The sequence below is a fragment of the Natrix helvetica genome, assembly GCF_964273705.1.
Source record: "Natrix helvetica genome assembly, chromosome: 1".
NCBI classification, from domain to species: Eukaryota; Metazoa; Chordata; class Lepidosauria; order Squamata; family Natricidae; genus Natrix; species Natrix helvetica.
The window spans coordinates 14,608,557-14,627,271 of NC_138548.1; the positions used below are offsets into that span (position 1 = coordinate 14,608,557).

General features: G+C 44.2%; 1 protein-coding gene across 10 annotated transcripts in view; it reads left to right on the forward strand.

Annotated features, from left to right (window-relative positions):
- Positions 1–18,715, forward strand: part of GATAD2A (GATA zinc finger domain containing 2A) — a 125,405-nt gene that overhangs the window by 45,525 nt on the left and 61,165 nt on the right. For 7 of the 10 annotated variants that reach the window (XM_081958972.1, XM_081958977.1, XM_081958973.1 and 4 more), the window contains exon 2: positions 17,435–17,509. In XM_081958972.1, the coding sequence (XP_081815098.1) occupies positions 17,493–17,509 (17 nt within the window). In that variant the 5' untranslated portion in view covers positions 17,435–17,492. Of the gene's footprint in view, positions 1–12,231; positions 12,619–17,434; positions 17,510–18,715 lie in introns of those variants that run through there. The other 3 variants (XM_081958974.1, XM_081958976.1, XM_081958980.1) reach the window with 2 other exon arrangements.

Consider the following 18,715-nt stretch of genomic DNA (forward strand, 5'->3'; position numbering starts at 1 on the left):
GGGTTTCAATTTTTTTTAGACTTGTGGACTTCAACTCTCAGAATTCTACAGCCAGGCATGCTCAGTTCCGATGTAAAGCGACAGCATTTGTTTTTCTCCTTTACGATTCCTTTTTTCTTTTTTTTCTCCCCTCCCCTCTTTCCTCCCTCTCTCCCTCCCTCCCCCCTCTCTCAAACACACACACACACACACACACACGTTGGATTGGACTACACACACTTTTCCCCAGCCCCGGAAGGATCCAGCCCAGCTTCACTGATTACAGGTTTGAAAAGGCAACGTGGCTCTGCCTGCAATCAAACTACACTTGGGGAGGGAGAGCAGCACAAGCGAGCCGGGGTCCTTCCCTCCAGCCTTTGCTCAAAGCCCCGCACCAGGAGGATGAAGTTTGAATTCCTCCCCCGCTCTCCGACCCAGCTGTTTCAGAGAAGATTTCAACTCTGCTCTTGCCTCGGGTCCTCTGAAGAAGCCCCACCCAAACGAGCACCCTATGAGGCAGGAGAACTGCATGCCTCACCTACGTCAGGAATTTTTAGGCTTTTAACCCTTGCTTAACTCTGCTCGAGTGATCATAAAACGCCTAAAGTCAGACTAGATGAGGCATGCAGTTCTCCTGCCTCATAGTAGAGGGCGCTTTTTTAGAGGCTTTTTTAAACTGTTAAGCAGAGTCATCCACGGTGAGGCAGCAACTAGCTCAGCCTGACCTCAGCTCTCGCCTTTTTCCTTTTACATTTTTTCTTTCTTTTCATGATGACAGTGGTGAGGCTGTGCCTCCCCTGACTGCACGTCACTGGCATAGACTGCACCATCATTTACAATAGACAACTTGTGCATTGTAGCCAGACAATAGGTACTTGCTTGGGAGTGGTAGTTCAGCAGTCTAATTAGTTAAAATCCAATAGAATGAAAACTGTAGTTATTACTTTTCATTCAGAAGAAATTTGTTCAGGTATGTGTCCATTGATTTGTTTATTTCGAAATTCCCCCAAATGGATATTTCCTGGCCACGGCTTTTTACTGCTGTTTGATTTAATTAAATATTTTCCTTCCCCCTTCCTTCCTTTTCAATTTTTTTTTGCTTTGTTTTTGCAGCGAGGCAAGTGACTTCTTCCTGTGGTCATCTGTTTATAGGATATGGTGAGAGAAGCGGGGAGGGGGGAGAGATCTGGCATTTTAGAATAAAAGTGTCTGAATTTGGCAGGTTGGTGATGGTGTTAATGGCAGTGAGGAAACTTTTGTATGAAAAGAAAGGCATGCGGCTTGGTTGACACTGTAGGTCTGAAGCCGTGGGTGTGGCTTTTGCTATATTAAGTCCTGGGTTGGTGCCAGCGTAGTCTTGCAATGTCCATTTAAAGGCCTTGTCTCCCGTAATGGATCCAGGCTGGCTTTCTGTAAAAACTTGGAATTTTATTATAGTTTATCCATATAAAATTTGAATGGCGTCATTCTAGTTTTTCTGTACTTCTCGGGGATTGGATAATAAGTATTAAATAATCCCTATGAAATAAGACAACCAAGAAAGGGTTTCTTTTGGGGTTGGAGAGTATATTAAAAGCAAGTAGTTCACAGTATCTAAAATCAAATTTGCTGCTCCTGCAGAAGAAGAAATTCCCCTTAAAAGAGAGAAAGTCTTAACCAATCAGTGGAAGAGCTTCCGCAGCCATGGAGTTGTTGCACAGGTTAGACCAGGGGTCTCCAACCTTGGCAACTTTAAGATTTGTGGACTTCTGGGAGTTGAAGTCCACAAATCGTAAAGTTGCCAAGGTTGGAGACCCCTGGTTTAGATGAGATTATCAAAGATCTACTATACGTCCCTCCGCCACAGTCGGATGGCAGATAGCTTTTCTATCAGATGTCACAGGGCCAAGCAGGGTGTTATGGAAGTGATCCCCTAACATGATGCTAAGCCTTTTAGAGTTTCTAAATGAACCACTGAAACTTTTCAGAGAATCACAAAGCGATAACTAGGTGACAGGATTGGTGCAAATGACGGAATCTCCTGCCAACAATGCCGGCCACCATTTGAGTGATGTTAGACGAAGCATCAGACTAGGCTAAGGAAATAAGGCAGGTTGAAATCCATCCTCTCAGTGTGACTAGGTGATGTTAGGTCAAGGGGTTTGTTTCTTGGATTAATCTTATTAATGGTGAGGAATGTTGGGTCTTGCATATTCAAAACATAAGAAAGGCCTTGTACAGATCATCCTTGACCCAAAGGCGCTTTTTTCTCCATAGTGAGGGGGAGGAGTATTCAGGATGGGTTGTCCTTGTCCTCTCGTTGATTGGACTGAGTCAGATAAGCTCTTTGGGACACACCCTGGTCACCAGGTACTGCCCAGTTATCAACTCAGTCCCTCAACTGGACGGTTGACCATTCTGGATCTCCAGCAACTTGGAAAGAAAAAGATAGGAAATACTTGGATCCGCAATTTGCCTCCCTGTACCGCGACAGCCTCCTCCTAACTGGACAGAAGGACTGCCACAAGCCCTCTGGGGCGGCACGCTGCCCAGGCCACTGAGTGAGACCAGGGTCACTCAGTGAGGACTTTTGTTGGGCAAGCAGGAAACCAAGGGCACAAGCCTCTCTGAGGCAAACCCTGCCGCGGAGGCTCTACATGCGCATTTTTTTCAAGAGGCAACTGGACTTTCTGGTTTTTCTTGGAAGAAGTTTCACTTCTCAATCCAAGAAGCTTCTTCAGCTCTGTCAGGATAGTGGGGAATGGAAGGATTTATATTCCTTGCAGACAGCTGGGCGTTTGTATCCTTTTTACTACAAGTGCTTCAACGACCCTCTAAAAGGATGCAAATGACCGGCTGTCTGCAAGGAATATAACTCCTTCCTTTCCCCACTATCCTGTCAGACAGAGGTGGTATTCAACCAGTTCTGACAGGTTCTGGAGAACCAGTAGCAGAAAGTTTGAGTAGTTCGGAGAACCGACAAATAGGCTGGCCTCGCCCCTGCTGCCTCCCAGCTGATCTTCTTTTGTTGCCCTGGAGAGGAGAACGGAGCTGGAAAGCAGGTTAGTGGGGTGGGAAGGAAATGGGGATTTTGAAGCATCCTTCCCCTGCCACGCCTACAAAGCCACACCATGCCCACAAAGCCACGCCCACAGAACTGGTAGTGAAAAAAGTTGAGTCCCACCACTGCTGTCAGAACTGAAGTGAAACATCTTCAAAGAAAAACCAGAAAGTCGAGTTGCCTCTTGAAAAAGCACCTTTGGGACAACCATGAGCTGGAGAACTGAGAATCTCCATAGACAGATAATCCTTGATTTACAACCATTTGCTTAGCAATCATTCGAAGGTACAACAGCACTGAAAAAAGTGACTTACGACCAGTCCTCGCACTAATGACAGTTGCAGCATCCCTACAGTCACATGATCAAAATTCAGGTGCTTGGCAACTGGCATGTAATTTCGAAGCTGGCAGTGTCCTAGGTCACCTGATCATCATTTGTGACCTTCCCAGTTGGTTTCCAATAAGCAAAGTCAATGGGGAGAGCTGGATTGATTTAAGACCCTCCCGATCAACCATTGCAGCGATCCGCTTCACAACTGTGGCAGAATAGGAAAATTGGATGCAGTTCATTTAACTGCTTTGCTTAACAATGGAAACTCTGCTCCTAAATTGTGGTTGTACATTGAGGACTACCTATAGTGTTGAGGCATGGGCTTCAAATCCCTACCTCAGCTATAAAGCTCAGTGGCTTAATTTATATGAGTTATTTCTCAATCTTAGCAAATTTTAAGGTGTGTAGACTGCAACTTCCAAAATCCCCCAGCCAGCATTTTTTTTTCTGTTATTTGTTGCATATTGTTGTTATTTGAACATGATGTCTTGAGTTGCATATCAGATGGACAACATGTATACATTGAATGAGTGAATGAACGAACGAATGAATGAATGAAACAATCCTTTCATGAATGTGATGGTGGAGATAATGAGAGTTTTGCTTTATTCTTCTTCCTAAGGAAGCTCAGCGTGGTAAAAAAAAAAAAGTAGAGTAATAAAGTACTCTGCACTATTATCGCAATCTAGTTAGTCCAAGGGCTCGGTGGCTAGTTAGTCCTGGCGGCTCAGTGGCTAAGACGCTGAGCTTGTCAATCAGAAAGGTCAGCAGTTTAGTAATTCAAATCCCTAGTGCCGCATAACGGCGTGAGCTCCCGTTACTTGTCCCAGCTTCTGCCAACCTAGCAGTTCAAAAGCACATAAAAATGCAAGTAGAAAAATACGAACCAACTTTGGTGGGAAGGTAACAGCGTTCCATGCCCTTTTGGCGTTTAGTCATGCCTGCCACATGACCACGGAGACGTCTTTGGACAGTGCTGGCTCTTCGGCTCTGAAACGGTGATGAGCACTGCCCCCTAAAGTCAGGAATGACTAGCACATATGTGCGAGGGGAAATTTTACCTTTAGTTAGGCTCCTGTTAGAATATTATCAGAATATGCTTAGTTGTACTTTATGAATGGCGAATTTTGTAGCACATGCTGCATTTGACTATCTGGAAATATTTCCTTCACTAGCTCCTAGTCCAGTGATGGCGAACCTTTTTTGGCTCGCATGCCACAAGTGGGGGGAGCGCAGGGAGGTCGAGTGCGGGCGTGCCATACCCATAATGCAATGCGCGACCCCCCCAGTGCGCATGCGCGCACAACCCGCGACCCCCCCATTTTTACATGCTTTTTTCGCTCTCCCCAGGCTCCAGGGGCTTTATAGGAGTCCGGGGAGGGCGAAAAGAGCCTCCCCTGACCCCCCCGAGGCCCTCCGGAGGCTTCAGGGACCGTCCGGAGGCTTCCCTGAAGCCTTCGGAGCGCTTAAAACCACCCTCCGAGCAACCCGGAAGTGTGGTCATAAGTCAAGGGCTGTCTGTACATTAAAATCAATTCATAAAACACTAGTGACTAGTGAGGTAAGTGAGTGCCCCATAACAGTCAAAGTCCTGCTTCTACTCGTTAATTTCAGTAGCCGGTAGTTTATTGAGGTTAATAAATGAATAATTACATTAAAGAAATACCCAAAGTGCTTCCTGTTTTTGTTGAAATTACAAGAGCCTCAAGTTTTTCCTTGAGGAAGACATTTATTTCACTTCTCATCCAAGAAACTTCTTCCGTTCAGAACTGAAGAGTTTTCTTGGATGAGAAGCGAAATGTCTTCCTCAAGGAAAAAATATAGCCTGGTTGCCTTTTGAAAAAAAGCATATTTGAGATATTTGCTAAAGCAGAACTCCACTTTTCTGCTTCTTCGGGCATTCAAGGCAACTAGCAACAGTAGAGAATACATGACATTAAAATTAATATAGGGAGTCCTTGACTTACAATAGTTCATTTAGTGACTGTTCAAAGTTACAATGGCACTGAAAAAAATGACCTGTGACCCTTTTGCAGTCTTACGACTGTTGCAGCATCCCCATGGTTACCTGATCAATAATCTGATCCTTGGCAACTGACTCATACGCAACTGACTCATAAGTCAAGGGCTATCTGTACATTAAAATCAATTCACAGAACACTAGTAACTAGTGAGGTAAGTAAGTGCCCCATAACAGTCAAAGTCCTGCTTCTACTCGTTAATTTCAGTAGCCGGTAGTTTATTGAGGTTAATAAATGAATAATTACATTAAAGAAATACCCAAAGTGCTTCCTGTTTTTGTTGAAATTACAAGAGCCTTAGAAAATGAGCAGGCACTACTATTACTTGGAGATGAAATGGGGGGTTACGTCCTATGGGGCAAAGGACTAACTCTTACTTCTATATCACCAGCTTTCTGCTTTAAAATACTTTATATTCATTTCTTCATATAGTGTAAAGTCATAAATTCATGTTTTTTTTAATTATCTGAATGAAGCGTTTCAACTATTGTTGATTTCCTTCTGCTGTATTGAATGAATGAAATTAGATGCAGGGTTTAATGCCACTTGCTATATAAGTATAGAGATGTGGTGGCTCAGTGGCTGAGATGCTGAGCTTGTCGATCAGAAAGCTTGGCAGTTCGAATCCCTAGCTCCGCGTATCGGAGTGAGCTCCCGTTACTTGTCCCAGCTTCTGCCAACCTAGCAATTCGAAAGCATGTAAAAAATGCAAGTAGAAAAATAGGAACCACCTTTGGTGGGAAGGTAACAGCATTCCGTGCGCCTTTGGTATTTAGTCATGCCAGCCATATGACCACGGAGAAGTCCTCGGACAGCGCTGGCTCTTTGGCTTTTAAATGGAGATGAGCACCGCCTCCTAAAGTCGGGAACGACTAGCACATATGTGCAAGGGGAACCTTTACCTTTATATAAGTATCTCTGAACAAGCTAAAGTAGTTAAAGTGGATGTTGGAGTAAGAAAATGATTCTAAAAACAATAGCAGTAATTAACACATTTTTCTCATGAACTTTCATGGAAAGCTTAGTTTAGATTATATTGGGTTGCAGTGTGTGTGGATAAAGTCTATTTAGCAGTAAGACCCACTGACTGAGTGAGGCTAATTTTAATGGAATAAAACGGTATATGTTTTCATTTCTAATGTGAATTAACCTGCTTTGTTTTAAAGCAAATTCCAAGCGTACTGTGACACAAGTATCTGAAAATGTGCTCTGCAATTATTTTTGGACCAAGTGATAATATATCTGGTTCTTGTGTTGCCTCCAAAATAGCTTGCAAAATAACAGCTTTAAAATGAGCAAAAGAAAAAAAAAATTACAGACCTTTTACAGCAAAAGATTTTTTTATAGAACTGTGTGTCCCTTCAACAATTTTCAGTGGGTATCATTGAGACAGGGGTCCTATATAAAGACTGCCAGGACATCACATCATACATTTTATAGACCAGTGAGGGCTAACCTTTTTGTCCTCGTGCGCCCACACCAGTAGGGGGTTCCGGATTCTGGAACGGCCCCTGGTTGGCGGGAGGCAAATGCACATGCGCGGTGGAGGTGAGCTTGGGTGACGGCTCGTGTTCCCACAGAGAGGGCTTTGCGTGCCACCTGTGGTACGCATGCCATAGATTCGCCATCACGCTTATAGACTGAACTGGTTGTCAAAATCCTTCAGCAGAAGGTGCAATGTCCGATCATATTTTTGCCAAAGAAAAGGCTTCCACATAGCGAAGGCCTTGATATCTGGGGTACAAAAATAAGGATAACCACTAGATGGCAATCAGTGTTACGTTTTCTGTTTCTCTGCTGCCATCTTGTGGTGGTCACAGTTTATGTAGCCCTAACATACTAGTAACTGAGGATGCCTGAATCTTTTTGAAACAGATTGCAGGTAGACCTTGTTGCAACTATGTTTGCTGACTGTTCAAAGTTACAATGGCTCTGAAAAAGGGACACGGCTATTTTTCCACACTTAACAACCGTTGCCGCATCCCCCATGATCACGTGATGAAATTTCAGCTGCTTGGCAATTGGCATGTATTTATGACAGTTGCGGAGTCCTAGGGTCATGTGATTTATCGTTTGCTACCTTCTGACAAGCAAAGTCCATGGGGAAGCCAGATTCACCGAGCAGCGTTACTTAGCAACTGCGGTGATTCACTTAACGACTGTGGCAAGAAAAGTTGCAAAATCGCAACTGTCTTGCTCAGCACAGACATTTTAGGCCCAGTTGTAAATCAAGGACTACTTATACTAGCAACCAAACTGAAGAAAAACACAAGTTGGCAATAATCCAGCAATTGGCATTCCACTCACTAAAGGGCACAAGGAAAAGAGCTGGTTGAAGTTAACACCCAGGTGTCTATCAAGATTCTGAATCATCTAGATCAGGGGTGTCCAAACTTGGGAACTTTAAGACTTGTGGACTTCAACTCCCAGAATTCCCCAGCCAGCCATGCTGGCTGGGGAATTCTGGGAGTTGAAGTCCACAAGTCTTAAAGTTCTCAAGTTTGGACACCCCTGATCTAGATCACCCAAAGGTATTTTGGGAAAAAAACATCTGGGATTAAGACGCAGGTTTTTTTTTTATGACAAACCTATCCTTAGTCCAAAGGTAAAAGGGACGCGGTGGCTCAGTGGCTAAGACGCTGAGCTTGTCGATCAGAAAGCTTGGCAGTTCAGTTCGAATCCCTAGCACGCAATAACGGAGTGAGCTCCCTTTCCTTGTCCCAGCTTCTGCTAACCTAGCAGTTCGAAAGCATGTAAAAAATGCAAGTGGAAAAATAGGGGCCACCTTTGGTGGGAAGGTAACAGTGTTCTGTGCGCCTTTGGCATTTAGTCATGCCGGCCACATGACCACGGAGACGTCTTCGGACAGCGCTGGTTCTTCAGCTTTGAAACTGAGATGAGCACCGCCCCCTAGAGACGGGAACAACTAGCACATATGTGCGAGGGGAACCTTTACCTTATCCTTAGTCCAAAGTAGTGCTCTAAACCAGGTAAATATTTTCATTATTGACTTCCTTTGTAATTGCTACTTTTATTCCAGGAAGTCCTCACTTTCCACACAGTTGGTTTACCTCTGAACTATCCGCCATGCAAATCTACCTAGGAGCAACACCACCTGCCTAAGGTCTTTTTTTTTTTTTTTTTTTTGCAGCAACGTAGGTTGTGTGATCTTCAGCCGGTTGAGGTTCTCTCCTGCAGATAAAGAAGCAGGATCTGTAGGAGATTCTGGGATCTTCCTGATCAGAATCCAGGGCCTTGGGTTCTGTACAAACAGGAAACAACTCCTCGTCCCTGCTATGCTGGGCTTGTATAATTAAAATAATCTTTTAAAAAGCATGGAAAGGGGTGGGCTTGGACCCAAGTTGCATCCCCTGCCACAAAATTACTGGGAGACAGAACAGGCAAGAAACTTTTAATATGGAAGTTCCGTGGTAAAAGTACTAGCTGAAGTCAAATGAAAAACAGGTCTTTAACTTCCTTAATCAGAAAGTCCTTGAAAACACCTCCAACTTTCTTCTACTGGTGTGTTTCACAAAGAAATTGCAACCTATCATTAAATCTGGATCGAGTCTTTCAAAACAAACAGGGCATAAAAATGATCTGTGTTCATTGCGGCTGTTTACGTTGTGAGAAATATTCCCTCAACGTTATGAGTAATTTCCAAATTTTGTTTTCCCTGTTAAAACTTCCTCCCTCATTCTGCCGTTAGGAATAGTCTGATAGGTATGAAAACAGCTGTGTGTGAACAGCAGTTTTCTGAAAACTTAGGCAGCAGATGTTCCATATTTGGCTGCATTTAGTTCCAGGATCTACAAGGTAGCTATTTGCTCTCATGTCTTGCTTCTTGGCTCCCCAAAGACCTCAACTGGCCACTGCAAGGAATTGAAATCAGGTAGTCCTCGACCACGATGAAGCTCAAAATTTATGTTGCTAAGTGAGACATTTGTTAAGTGAGTTTTGCCCCATTTTCTGACCTTTCTTGCCACAGTTATTAAGTAAATCACTTCAGTTCTTAAGTGAAACTGGCTTCCCCCTTGACTTTGCTTGTCAGGAGGCTACAAAAGGTGATCGGATGACTCCAGGACTGTCATAAGTATGAGTCAGTTGCGAAGCATCTGGATTTTGATCACATGACCATGGGGATGCTGCAATGGTTGTAAGTGTGAAAAACGATCATAAGTCACTTTTCTTCCTGTGCCCTTGTAACTTCGAACATGAACTTTTGTAAATCGAGTACTATCTGTGTTACAGTATACAATTATATGCTTAACTTAATTTTAGAGCAGTGGTTCTCAACCTTCCCAATATCCCAGACCCTTTAATACAGTTCCTCATGTTGTGGTGACCCCCAACCGTAAAATTGGTGTCTCGGTTCCTAAGACCATCGAAAATATGTGTTTTCCGATGATCTTAGGCGACCCCTGTGAAAGGGTCGTTCGACCCCCAAAGGGGTCCCGACCCACAGGTTGCGAACCACAGTTTTAGAGGGTTGTTGTGTTAGTGTAGTTCGGAAATAGTCATTGTTTCCCAGTAGCCTGGCTCTATAAAATCACAGAGAAGGCCGTCTCCGTCATAACCTGTTTGTAAGGCTTTCTGAGTCACCTGGTTGTTTACTGTGGGGGATGTAAAATGTGGGTTTCACTCTGATAGAGCAGGAGTGGTCTTTTATCAGTTCTTGCGCAAGGAGGCATCCTCGTGAAGCCTCCATGTTCAGAAGCAGTCTCTTTTAAGAATATCGGCTGTCCCAGAACAAATGGCGGGCAGGGCGGGAGGAAGCCTTGTGATTTGTCATGGTTTAGTGTGTTCAGCTATTGTTGGAAATGATATACTGGCGAACCTATGGCCCATGTGTTGAACTGGCCCATAGAGCTATGTCACCTGGCATGCGCGGCATTGCCCGTTCCTCTTCTGGGTTTCTGGCACACATGCACACGCGATGATCTGCTGGCCTTTGCACATGCCGCAGTCCCCGGAAACCAGAAGAACTGGTCTTCCGGGTTTCCCGGGGCACACATGCGTGCCGGCCAGCTGATCATGGTGCACGCATGAGCACCAGAAACTGAAAGACCGGCTGGCCGATGTGCATGCGCACGGCGGAAGTCAGAAGTTCATTTTCCAGTGCCTGCATGGCCCCTGGGCAGCTCCTCTTCCAGGTTGCAGTCCCGACAAGCGCCCGCGTGCATGCTCCAAGTGCCGAAAAGGTTTACCGTCACTGGTATACTGGATGAAACAGACCAAGTTGATGTTAGTAGGCAAGGGGACTTCTAAGGGCCCTGGAAGATCCCTTCATTTATTGCATTTCCCACCATTGTGTTCTCCATCTTTACGATGTGTGGAATTCAATTTCTCAAAATTTCCCCAGCTGGCATATTTGCTGGGGAATTCTGTGAGTTGGATTCCACATACTTTAAACAAAGTTTAAGATCAAGAAACACCGAGCAAGAAGGTTCCGAACTTGTTCACGGACATTGTTACTGAAGACACATCTTGGTGGCTTTGTAAAGACACATTGGATGAGTTCCAGAGGAGGATGAGCTCCGTTCTCTTGTTTCGGCATTTCTGTTGCTGATGCTCCCAAAATTCAACAACTTGCCAGATGTGTGTTTACGTCCCTTTTTCACTCTTGAATACCACAAATTTACCGTACATCTTTAAAAAGCCTCTGAAATGCCTAGACACATGCCAAAAAAACCAACTTTGCCTATCTGCAGAACCTCTACATTTCAAGGCAATGGTCCTGGACAATTTTTTTTTCTAAAAAAAGGCATCCCCAAGTTTTAAAACAAAAGAAGGAAAAAATGCAAGCGCAGTCCCAAAATGTTAGAGGGTCTGATCTTGTTTTCCACTGTCCGTAACTTTGTCTCTTAACACATCATCCCTGGTAACTATTTTTCTTCCTTCAACCAGAAAGTTGTAATCTTTGTTCCAAATGATCATTTCAGTAGATTTCTGTAGCCTGGTCAGTTATTATTTTAAAAGTGACTCTTCATTGTTCGATGCTGCCTGCCAAATCTTCCAGTTCACCTTTTCCTTTTGCCTTGCTGTGCAAGTCTTCAAGGCCTTGTCTTTGTAAATTCAGCCTCTTTCGCGCAATTACTTCTCTCCCCCCCTCCTCTCTTTCCCTCTCTCTCCCTTTCTCTCTTTCATCTCTCTTTCTCTCCCCTCTCTTTTCCTTCTCTCTTTCCCTGTCTATCTCTTCTTCTCTCTCTCCCTCCACACTCATTCTCTCTCTCTTTCCCTCTTCTCTCTCCTCTCTCTCCCCCCTCTCTTCCCTTCTCTCTCTCTTTCCCCCCTCTCTTTTTCCCTCTCTCCCTCCCATCTCGTTCTATCTCTATTAACCCCTCTCTTCCCTTCTCTCTCTCCCTTTTCTTTCTGCCTTGCTGTGCAAGTCTTCAAGGCCTTGTCTTTGTAAATTCAGCCTCTTTCGCACAATTACTTCTCTCCCCCCCTCTCCTCTCTTTCCCTCTCTCTCCCTTTCTCTCTTTCATCTCTCCCCTCTCTTTTCCTTCTCTCTTTCCCTGTCTATCTCTTACTCTCTCTCTCTCCCTCCACACTCATTCTCTTTCCCTCCTCTCTCTCCCCCCTCTCTTCCCTTCTCTCTCTCTCTCTCTTTCCTCCCTCTCTTTTTCCCTCTCTCCCTCTTCCTCTCTCCCTCCCCTCTCGTTCTATCTCTATTAACCCCTCTCTTCCCTTCTCTCTCTCCCTCCCTCTTTCCCTCTTTCTCTCTCTCTCTCTCTCTCTCTCTCTCTCTCTCTCTCTCTTTCTTTCTCTCTCTCTCTCTCTCTCTCTCTGGAGTCCTAAGGTCATTCCTGCAACTGCTCCGGAAGCGTAAGCCAGCTTAGAGGGGTAAGAGCCGGCCTCGTTTATTGGCTCCCTTAGAGGAGGAAGCTTCTTCCCGGAGTCTCTCCCTGACTTTTTTCGGAACGCCCACTGGAAACAGCTTCCAGTCTCTGATGTGACACTTGAACGCATAGATAACCTCCTTCCACGCTGGGCTATCCTTTTTTTTTTCTTTCCACCATCACTTCTCCCCCTCAAGTGGGGAAGGGGCTCTCTTCTGAAAGCCACTCGGCGCTTGAGCCCTCTTCTTTTCTTGGCTGCTAAGCTTTTTGGAGGAGGTCGTCCGCGGCAAGCGGCTCTTTGCGTGAGAAGTTGACTCAGAGTTCTCCAGGCTTCCCTGCCGGGAAGAGGAGCAGGAGGAGGGGAAGCTACGAAGTGGGGCAGGGCCCTGAGCCTCCACTCAGCTGGTAATTTCCTCTTCTTCCTAAGCAGCAGAGTGTGGGTCAGACGAAGGCAGGGAGCTGGGGGAGGCGAAATGTTGAGCCTTGTGGGAGACACGTCTTTGTCATCCTGAATCCCTCGCGGGTCTTTTCTGAAGAAAGGGAATTAGGATTCCCGCCTCACTCGTAGCTTCGTATTCTGTTGGGGGCATTGTTTTCTCCACAGTGGTGTCTTGCGTTTGGCTCTCTCTTTGCTCTTGGGTGGAAGGAAGGAGCGTGGTGGTTCAACTTTTGTTTCCAAACCTTTTCCGCTTTTTCTCCCTCCCTCCCTCCCTCCCTCCCTCTTTCTCTCTCTTTCTCTTTCTGTCCATGTGTAAGTCATATTGTAAAGCCGCGTTGTCTTAAGAGACCCTGATTTTGGATTTAACCGGGGAAATGAGACTTCGGGTATTAATAAAAAGTAAACAATTGTTTAGAATTAGGGCCGCTTCCTCCATTTCAATTGATTTGGCCTCTCCTGGAATCTGTCGTGTGCTGCATGAGGCCGGTGGGGCGGCAGGAAAAGGTTCGCCAAAGCGAGTGAAAACCCTGCCCCACCCCAGGCTTCCGAGAGCGCAGCATGCATTTTGCTCCTGCTGAGGGTTTTTCAAGCTTGCCAATGGAACCTCGAAAAGCAGGTATTCGGGTTCCTGTTAAAAACGAAAAGGAAACTTGACAGGCTATTATTGAATTCAGCAGCCTATGCTAACTTCTGTGATGCATCTTTAAAAATGGGCAAGATGCATGATGATTTAATTCGGAAGTCCCCATCATTTTTAGATAAATTATGTGGCATGGATCTCTCTCTCTCTCTCTCTGTCTGTCTGTCTATCTATCTATCTATCTATCTAATCTCCAGGGTCTTTTATTTTCAGTATGTGTTGAAGAGAGTAATTAAGTCAGCTGTCCTCAACCCTCTATACCAGCTGGGGAATTCTGGGAGTTGAAGTCCACAAGTCTTAAAGTTCCCTAGTTTGGACACCCCTGCTCTATAGAGGGGGATTTCATAGAAAGTTTAACTCTAATTTTTGAATTGGTTTAATGACTCCGTTTTTTTTCCTCATCCAAGGCAAACAAATTATAATGAAAGTTTAAAGTTAAAGCCCTGGAGTGTTGGGGTTATTGGGGTTTTTTGTGTGTGTGTGTGTGTGTTTTTATTTTTTTGAGCATTTTGAGTTTTGCTGAATTAAATAGACAAAGGAAAACAGAAGAGGAACGCGCATGTTACATTTTAAAAAAAAAAAGCAAGGGAAAAGGGTGTAGACTTTTTTCATACGAAAGTTGTAATTTAAACAACGGATTGATTAGTCATAAGGTGTACTCTAGCATTCCACAACTGAATATGCCCTCCAGAGGTCTTGGGACCACAATTCCCAGAATCCTAAGCTGGAATGGAGCACATCAAGATGACCCCAAAATGGTGCCTCCTCTTTCCAGCCAGAATAGTAGTCTTTGAATATTCTGGCAATATTGATATTTGCACATATGGATTATACCAAAGTTAAAGAAGGTATTTTTAGAATTTTGAGGCCTTTTCCATTCTCTTCCCCCCTCCCCCCCCCCAAAAAAAAAAGAATACCAGGGATTGAATTTGGGGTTTTGAGCCTGCAGAGCTTCTGTTCTCCCATCGAACCATAACACAGCAGGGAGACAGTCTGCCCCCGTGTGACATCAACCTAAAGAATTCTCTGTGATACATATTGAAAGGGATTATATAATGCAAATTAGGTTAGGTGATCTATTTCTGTACTCGGGAGAAATGGAATTTTTCTGTGATGGGAGAACCAGTTCTGGGACAAGTACCTTTTAAATGTGTAGGAATGTTTTGATTACCAAGACCACCTTGTGGGTAGCTTCACCAGGTGGGCCATGCATAATTCCCAGGTTGTCAACCCAGAGTGTCTATGACTGAAAGAACTGCTAGCTTTTGGCTACTTTTAGGGTGAGGTCAGGATGTAGTTTCAAACCCTGGGCTTCCTGGCTCAGCCTCTTACCTGCTTTTCAGGACCTGCGTGTTTTGCCTCTGTTCAAATATATGTATGTATATATGTATGTATATTGCATTTGTGCTGATAAATAAATAAAGGGAGACTAGTATAGATCTATTTCTAGCTATTTAGCTCTCATCAGCTAGCCATACCCTTACTGGGATTTGAACCTGGGCTGTTTTTACATGTTAGGCAGTTGCATTAGCCACAAGCTCTCCTCCCTTATCAGCTGAGCCAAGGAAATAAGTAAGTGTTAAGGGAAGCAGTATGGGCATACCAGGTGCTTTGACATAACACTTATATATGTGTACACACACGTACACACACACCTATCTCCAATAGAACTACAAAAAAAAAAAAAGCTTCTTATCTTTCCTTGACACATTGCAAGCTGAAAGAAAAGAGACTACAGGTAGTCCTCAACTTACGAACACAATTGAACCCAAAATTTATGTGGCTAAATGAGACATCTGTGAAATGAGTTTTGCCCCATTTTATGATTTTTCTTGCCAGCGTTGTTAAGTGAGCCACAATATTTTTGAAGCCCCTCCTCCCAATCCATGGGTTGCCTACGTAAAATCCAATGGCTGAAAAAGCTATCTGCTGAATTTATGGCTGAGATTCCAAAAGTAGACAGTTTTGACTCTTTAAAGCAGTGTTTCTCAACCTTGGCAATTTGAAGATGTCTGGACTTCAACCCCCAGAATTCCCCAGCCAGCTGGGGAATTCTGGGAGTTGAAGTCCGGACATCTTCAAGTTGCCAAGGTTGAGAAACACTGCTTTAAAGGAACTAGTGTTCACTTCCCCCAGATAGAAGCCCCATGTGACCTCATTCAAGCCTTATTTCAAATTGCCGGAAGTTTCCTTTTTGTGATTTATGATGCTTAGTTAGGCAAGCCATGGCACCATTAAGCCTATCGACAAGTAGGTATAACTTACAACCGGTATTAAGGCCAGAATTGTACACTGCTAAGCAAGGCAGTCGTTAAATCAAGCCTGATTTAACAACTTTCTTTTTGCCATGGTTGTTAAACGAATCACATGATTGTTAAGCAAATCTGGTTTTCCCTACTAACATTGTCACGGGAGGGGGAAGCTGGCTGGATAGGTGACAAATGGTGATTACAGGATCCCGGGATGCTACAGCCATTGCAACTACATGTCGATTGCCAAGTGAAGTCACCAAATTTTAAATCACGTGACCGTGGGGATGCTGCAACAGTCGTAAGAACGAGGACTGGTTGCAATACACTTTTTTCAGTACTGTTGTAATTTCAAATGGGTGCTAAACCAATAGTTGTTAACTTAAAGACTAACTGTATTGCATTTCATCTGCCAGCAGTCGTCGGTGGTTGTCTGACATGCCGTAACTGGAGTTGAACCTACTATGTTCTAAATGTATCCTTTGAACTATGATTAGAAGAGAATCGGCTGTGAATTTTTGTTCGAATGAATCTTGCTCACAGATATGAGCCTTGGTGGCGCAGTGGTTAGAGTGCAGTACTGCAGGCTACTTCTGCAGACTGCCTGCAGTTTGGCAGTTCGAATGTCACCAGGCTCAAGGTTGACTCAGCCTTCCATCCTTCCAAGGTGGGTCAAATGAGGACCCAGATTGTTGGGGAAAATATTCTGACTCTGTAAACCACTTAGAGAGGGCTGTAAAAGCACTGCGAAGCGGTATATAAGTCTAAGTGCCATTGCTATCTTCTTTGTTTGACAGCGGCTCACTAGATTTTGGGAATGCAGAATCAAGTGAGGCCTGACCATACAGGTAGTCCTCCACTTACAACAGTTCGTTTAGTGACTGTTCAAAGCTACAATGGCACAGAAAAAAAGGGACTTATGTTTGTTTTTCACACTTATGACCGTTGCAGCATCCGTGATCAAAATTTAGACACTTGGCAACTGACTCATAATACAATACAATACAATAGTAGAGTTGGAAGGGACCTTGGAGGTCTTCTAGTCCAACCCCCTGCCTAGGCAGGAAACCCTATACCGTTTCAGACAAATAGCTATCCAACATCTTCTTAAAGACTTCCAGTGTTGGGGCATTCACAACTTCTGGAGGCAAGCTGTTCCACTGATTAATTGTTCTCACTGTCAGGAAATTCCTCCTCAGTTCTAAATTGCTTCTCTCCTTGATTAGTTTCCACCCATTGCTTCTTGTTCTACCCTCAGGTGCTTTGGAGAATAGTTTGACTCCCTCTTCTTTGTGGCAACCTCTGAGATATTGGAACAATGCTATCATGTCTCCCCTAGTCCTTCTTTCTCTTAAGCTAAACATACCCAGTTCCTGCAACCGTTCTTCATATGTTTTAGTCTCCAGTCCCCTAATCATCTTTGTTGCTCTTCTCTGCACTCTTTCTAGAGTCTCCACATCTTTTTTACATCGTGGCGACCAGAACTGAATGCAGTATTCCAAGTGTGGCCTTACCAAGGCATTATAAAGTGGTATTAACACTTCACGTGATCTTGATTCTATCCCTCTGTTGATGCAGCCTAGAACTGTGTTGGCTTTTTTGGCAGCTGCTGCACACTGCTGCATATTTATGACAGTTGCACTGTCCCAGGGTCATGTGATCCCATTTGATAACCTCCTGACGAGCAAAGTCAACGGGAAAGCCAGACTTTCAGGAGGTTGAAACTGGGCAGTCAGTAAAAGTGATAATCCAGTCCATAGTGAGTTAGTTTCAAATCAGGTAGCTTGTAATTATTTCTCCTTTTGCTCCATCACAGTAGCCGCTTACTTATGAAAGGGGACAAGGATATCCAAAAGTCATATAACTTCAACACTCTCTTTGTCTTCTTTTTAGGTTCCTTGACTTTCGATCAACCTGCCAAAAGAATTATACGGTTCTTCCTTCAGAACTCATGAACATCCAGAGCAGGTAGGTACACCTTCTATATATAGTTGTGTGTGTGTGTGTGTGTGTGTGTGTGGGTGTGTAACATATGCAGCTGTTGCATTAATGGCAGTTAAACTGGGATCTCCCACCTTCAAAGACAATCTAATTTTCATTGCCAGTTGTCTGGAGTAAACTAAAATGAAAAGGTATTTTTATCACAATTTGCTTCGCGTCCTCACAAGAAATATTTGCCCCTCTGTAGCAGACAGCAAAATGCTGGCCTTTATAATGGCCCTGTCTGTTACTTAGGCTACCCTTATGCTATATTAGCAACTCACCTTGCAGCATTGAAAATTCATAGGAAGATAGTTCCTGCATTTCAAAGATACCCCAGTACTGTGTTTGATATTCTAGGTCCCATACCCCTTGCTTCTGTATAGTCCCCCTTTCCTTCGTGACGAAATGCATTGCTAAGTGAAACCATGTTAAAAAACTTAAGTTGTTGATAGTGATTTGACCTGTGCTAGAAATTACTACTCTACTAGGGAGGCTAAACAGTAATTGACCCCACCTCCATCCCATCTGAATACTGGTTTTTAAAATACCTAATTTCTGTTAACTTTTAAAATTTCATGTTTGTAGTTCTACTTTTATGATGTAAGCTGGCTGCCCACAGTCACCTAACAGTGAGGTGTGGGCAGCATATAAACGTAATTAATAAGTACATTTAATAAATAAAATACCGTATTTTTCAGAGTATAAGATGCACCTTTTTCCCCCCCAAAAAAGAGGGTGAAAATCTGGGTGCGTCTTATACACTGAATACAGCATTTTTGGCCTCCTGAAAACCCCACCTCGCGCATCCCGTTTTTCTCAGAAATTGATGCGTAGAGGGTTTGGGAGACCTGTAGAGTGCTCCTGGGGGCTGGGGAGGGCAAAAATGAGTGAAAAGGGGACTGTCTCTCACAAAAAAGGGGGTGTTCTTCCAAGCCCCCAGGAACACTCTGCAGGCCTTCCAAACTCTCTGCACACCCCATTTTGTTTGCAAAAAATGGCCTGTTTGTGGGAAAAACAGGCTGCGTTTTTGCTCATTTTGCCAGTCCCCAGGAGCACTCTACAGGCCTCCCAACCCTCTGCATACCCTGCTTTTGCCAAAAACGGATCTGTTTTTCACCTCCCAACACCCCACCCCCCCCAAAGTCGCATTTTTGCCCTCCCTGGACCCTGGCAGGACTTTGCAGGACTCCC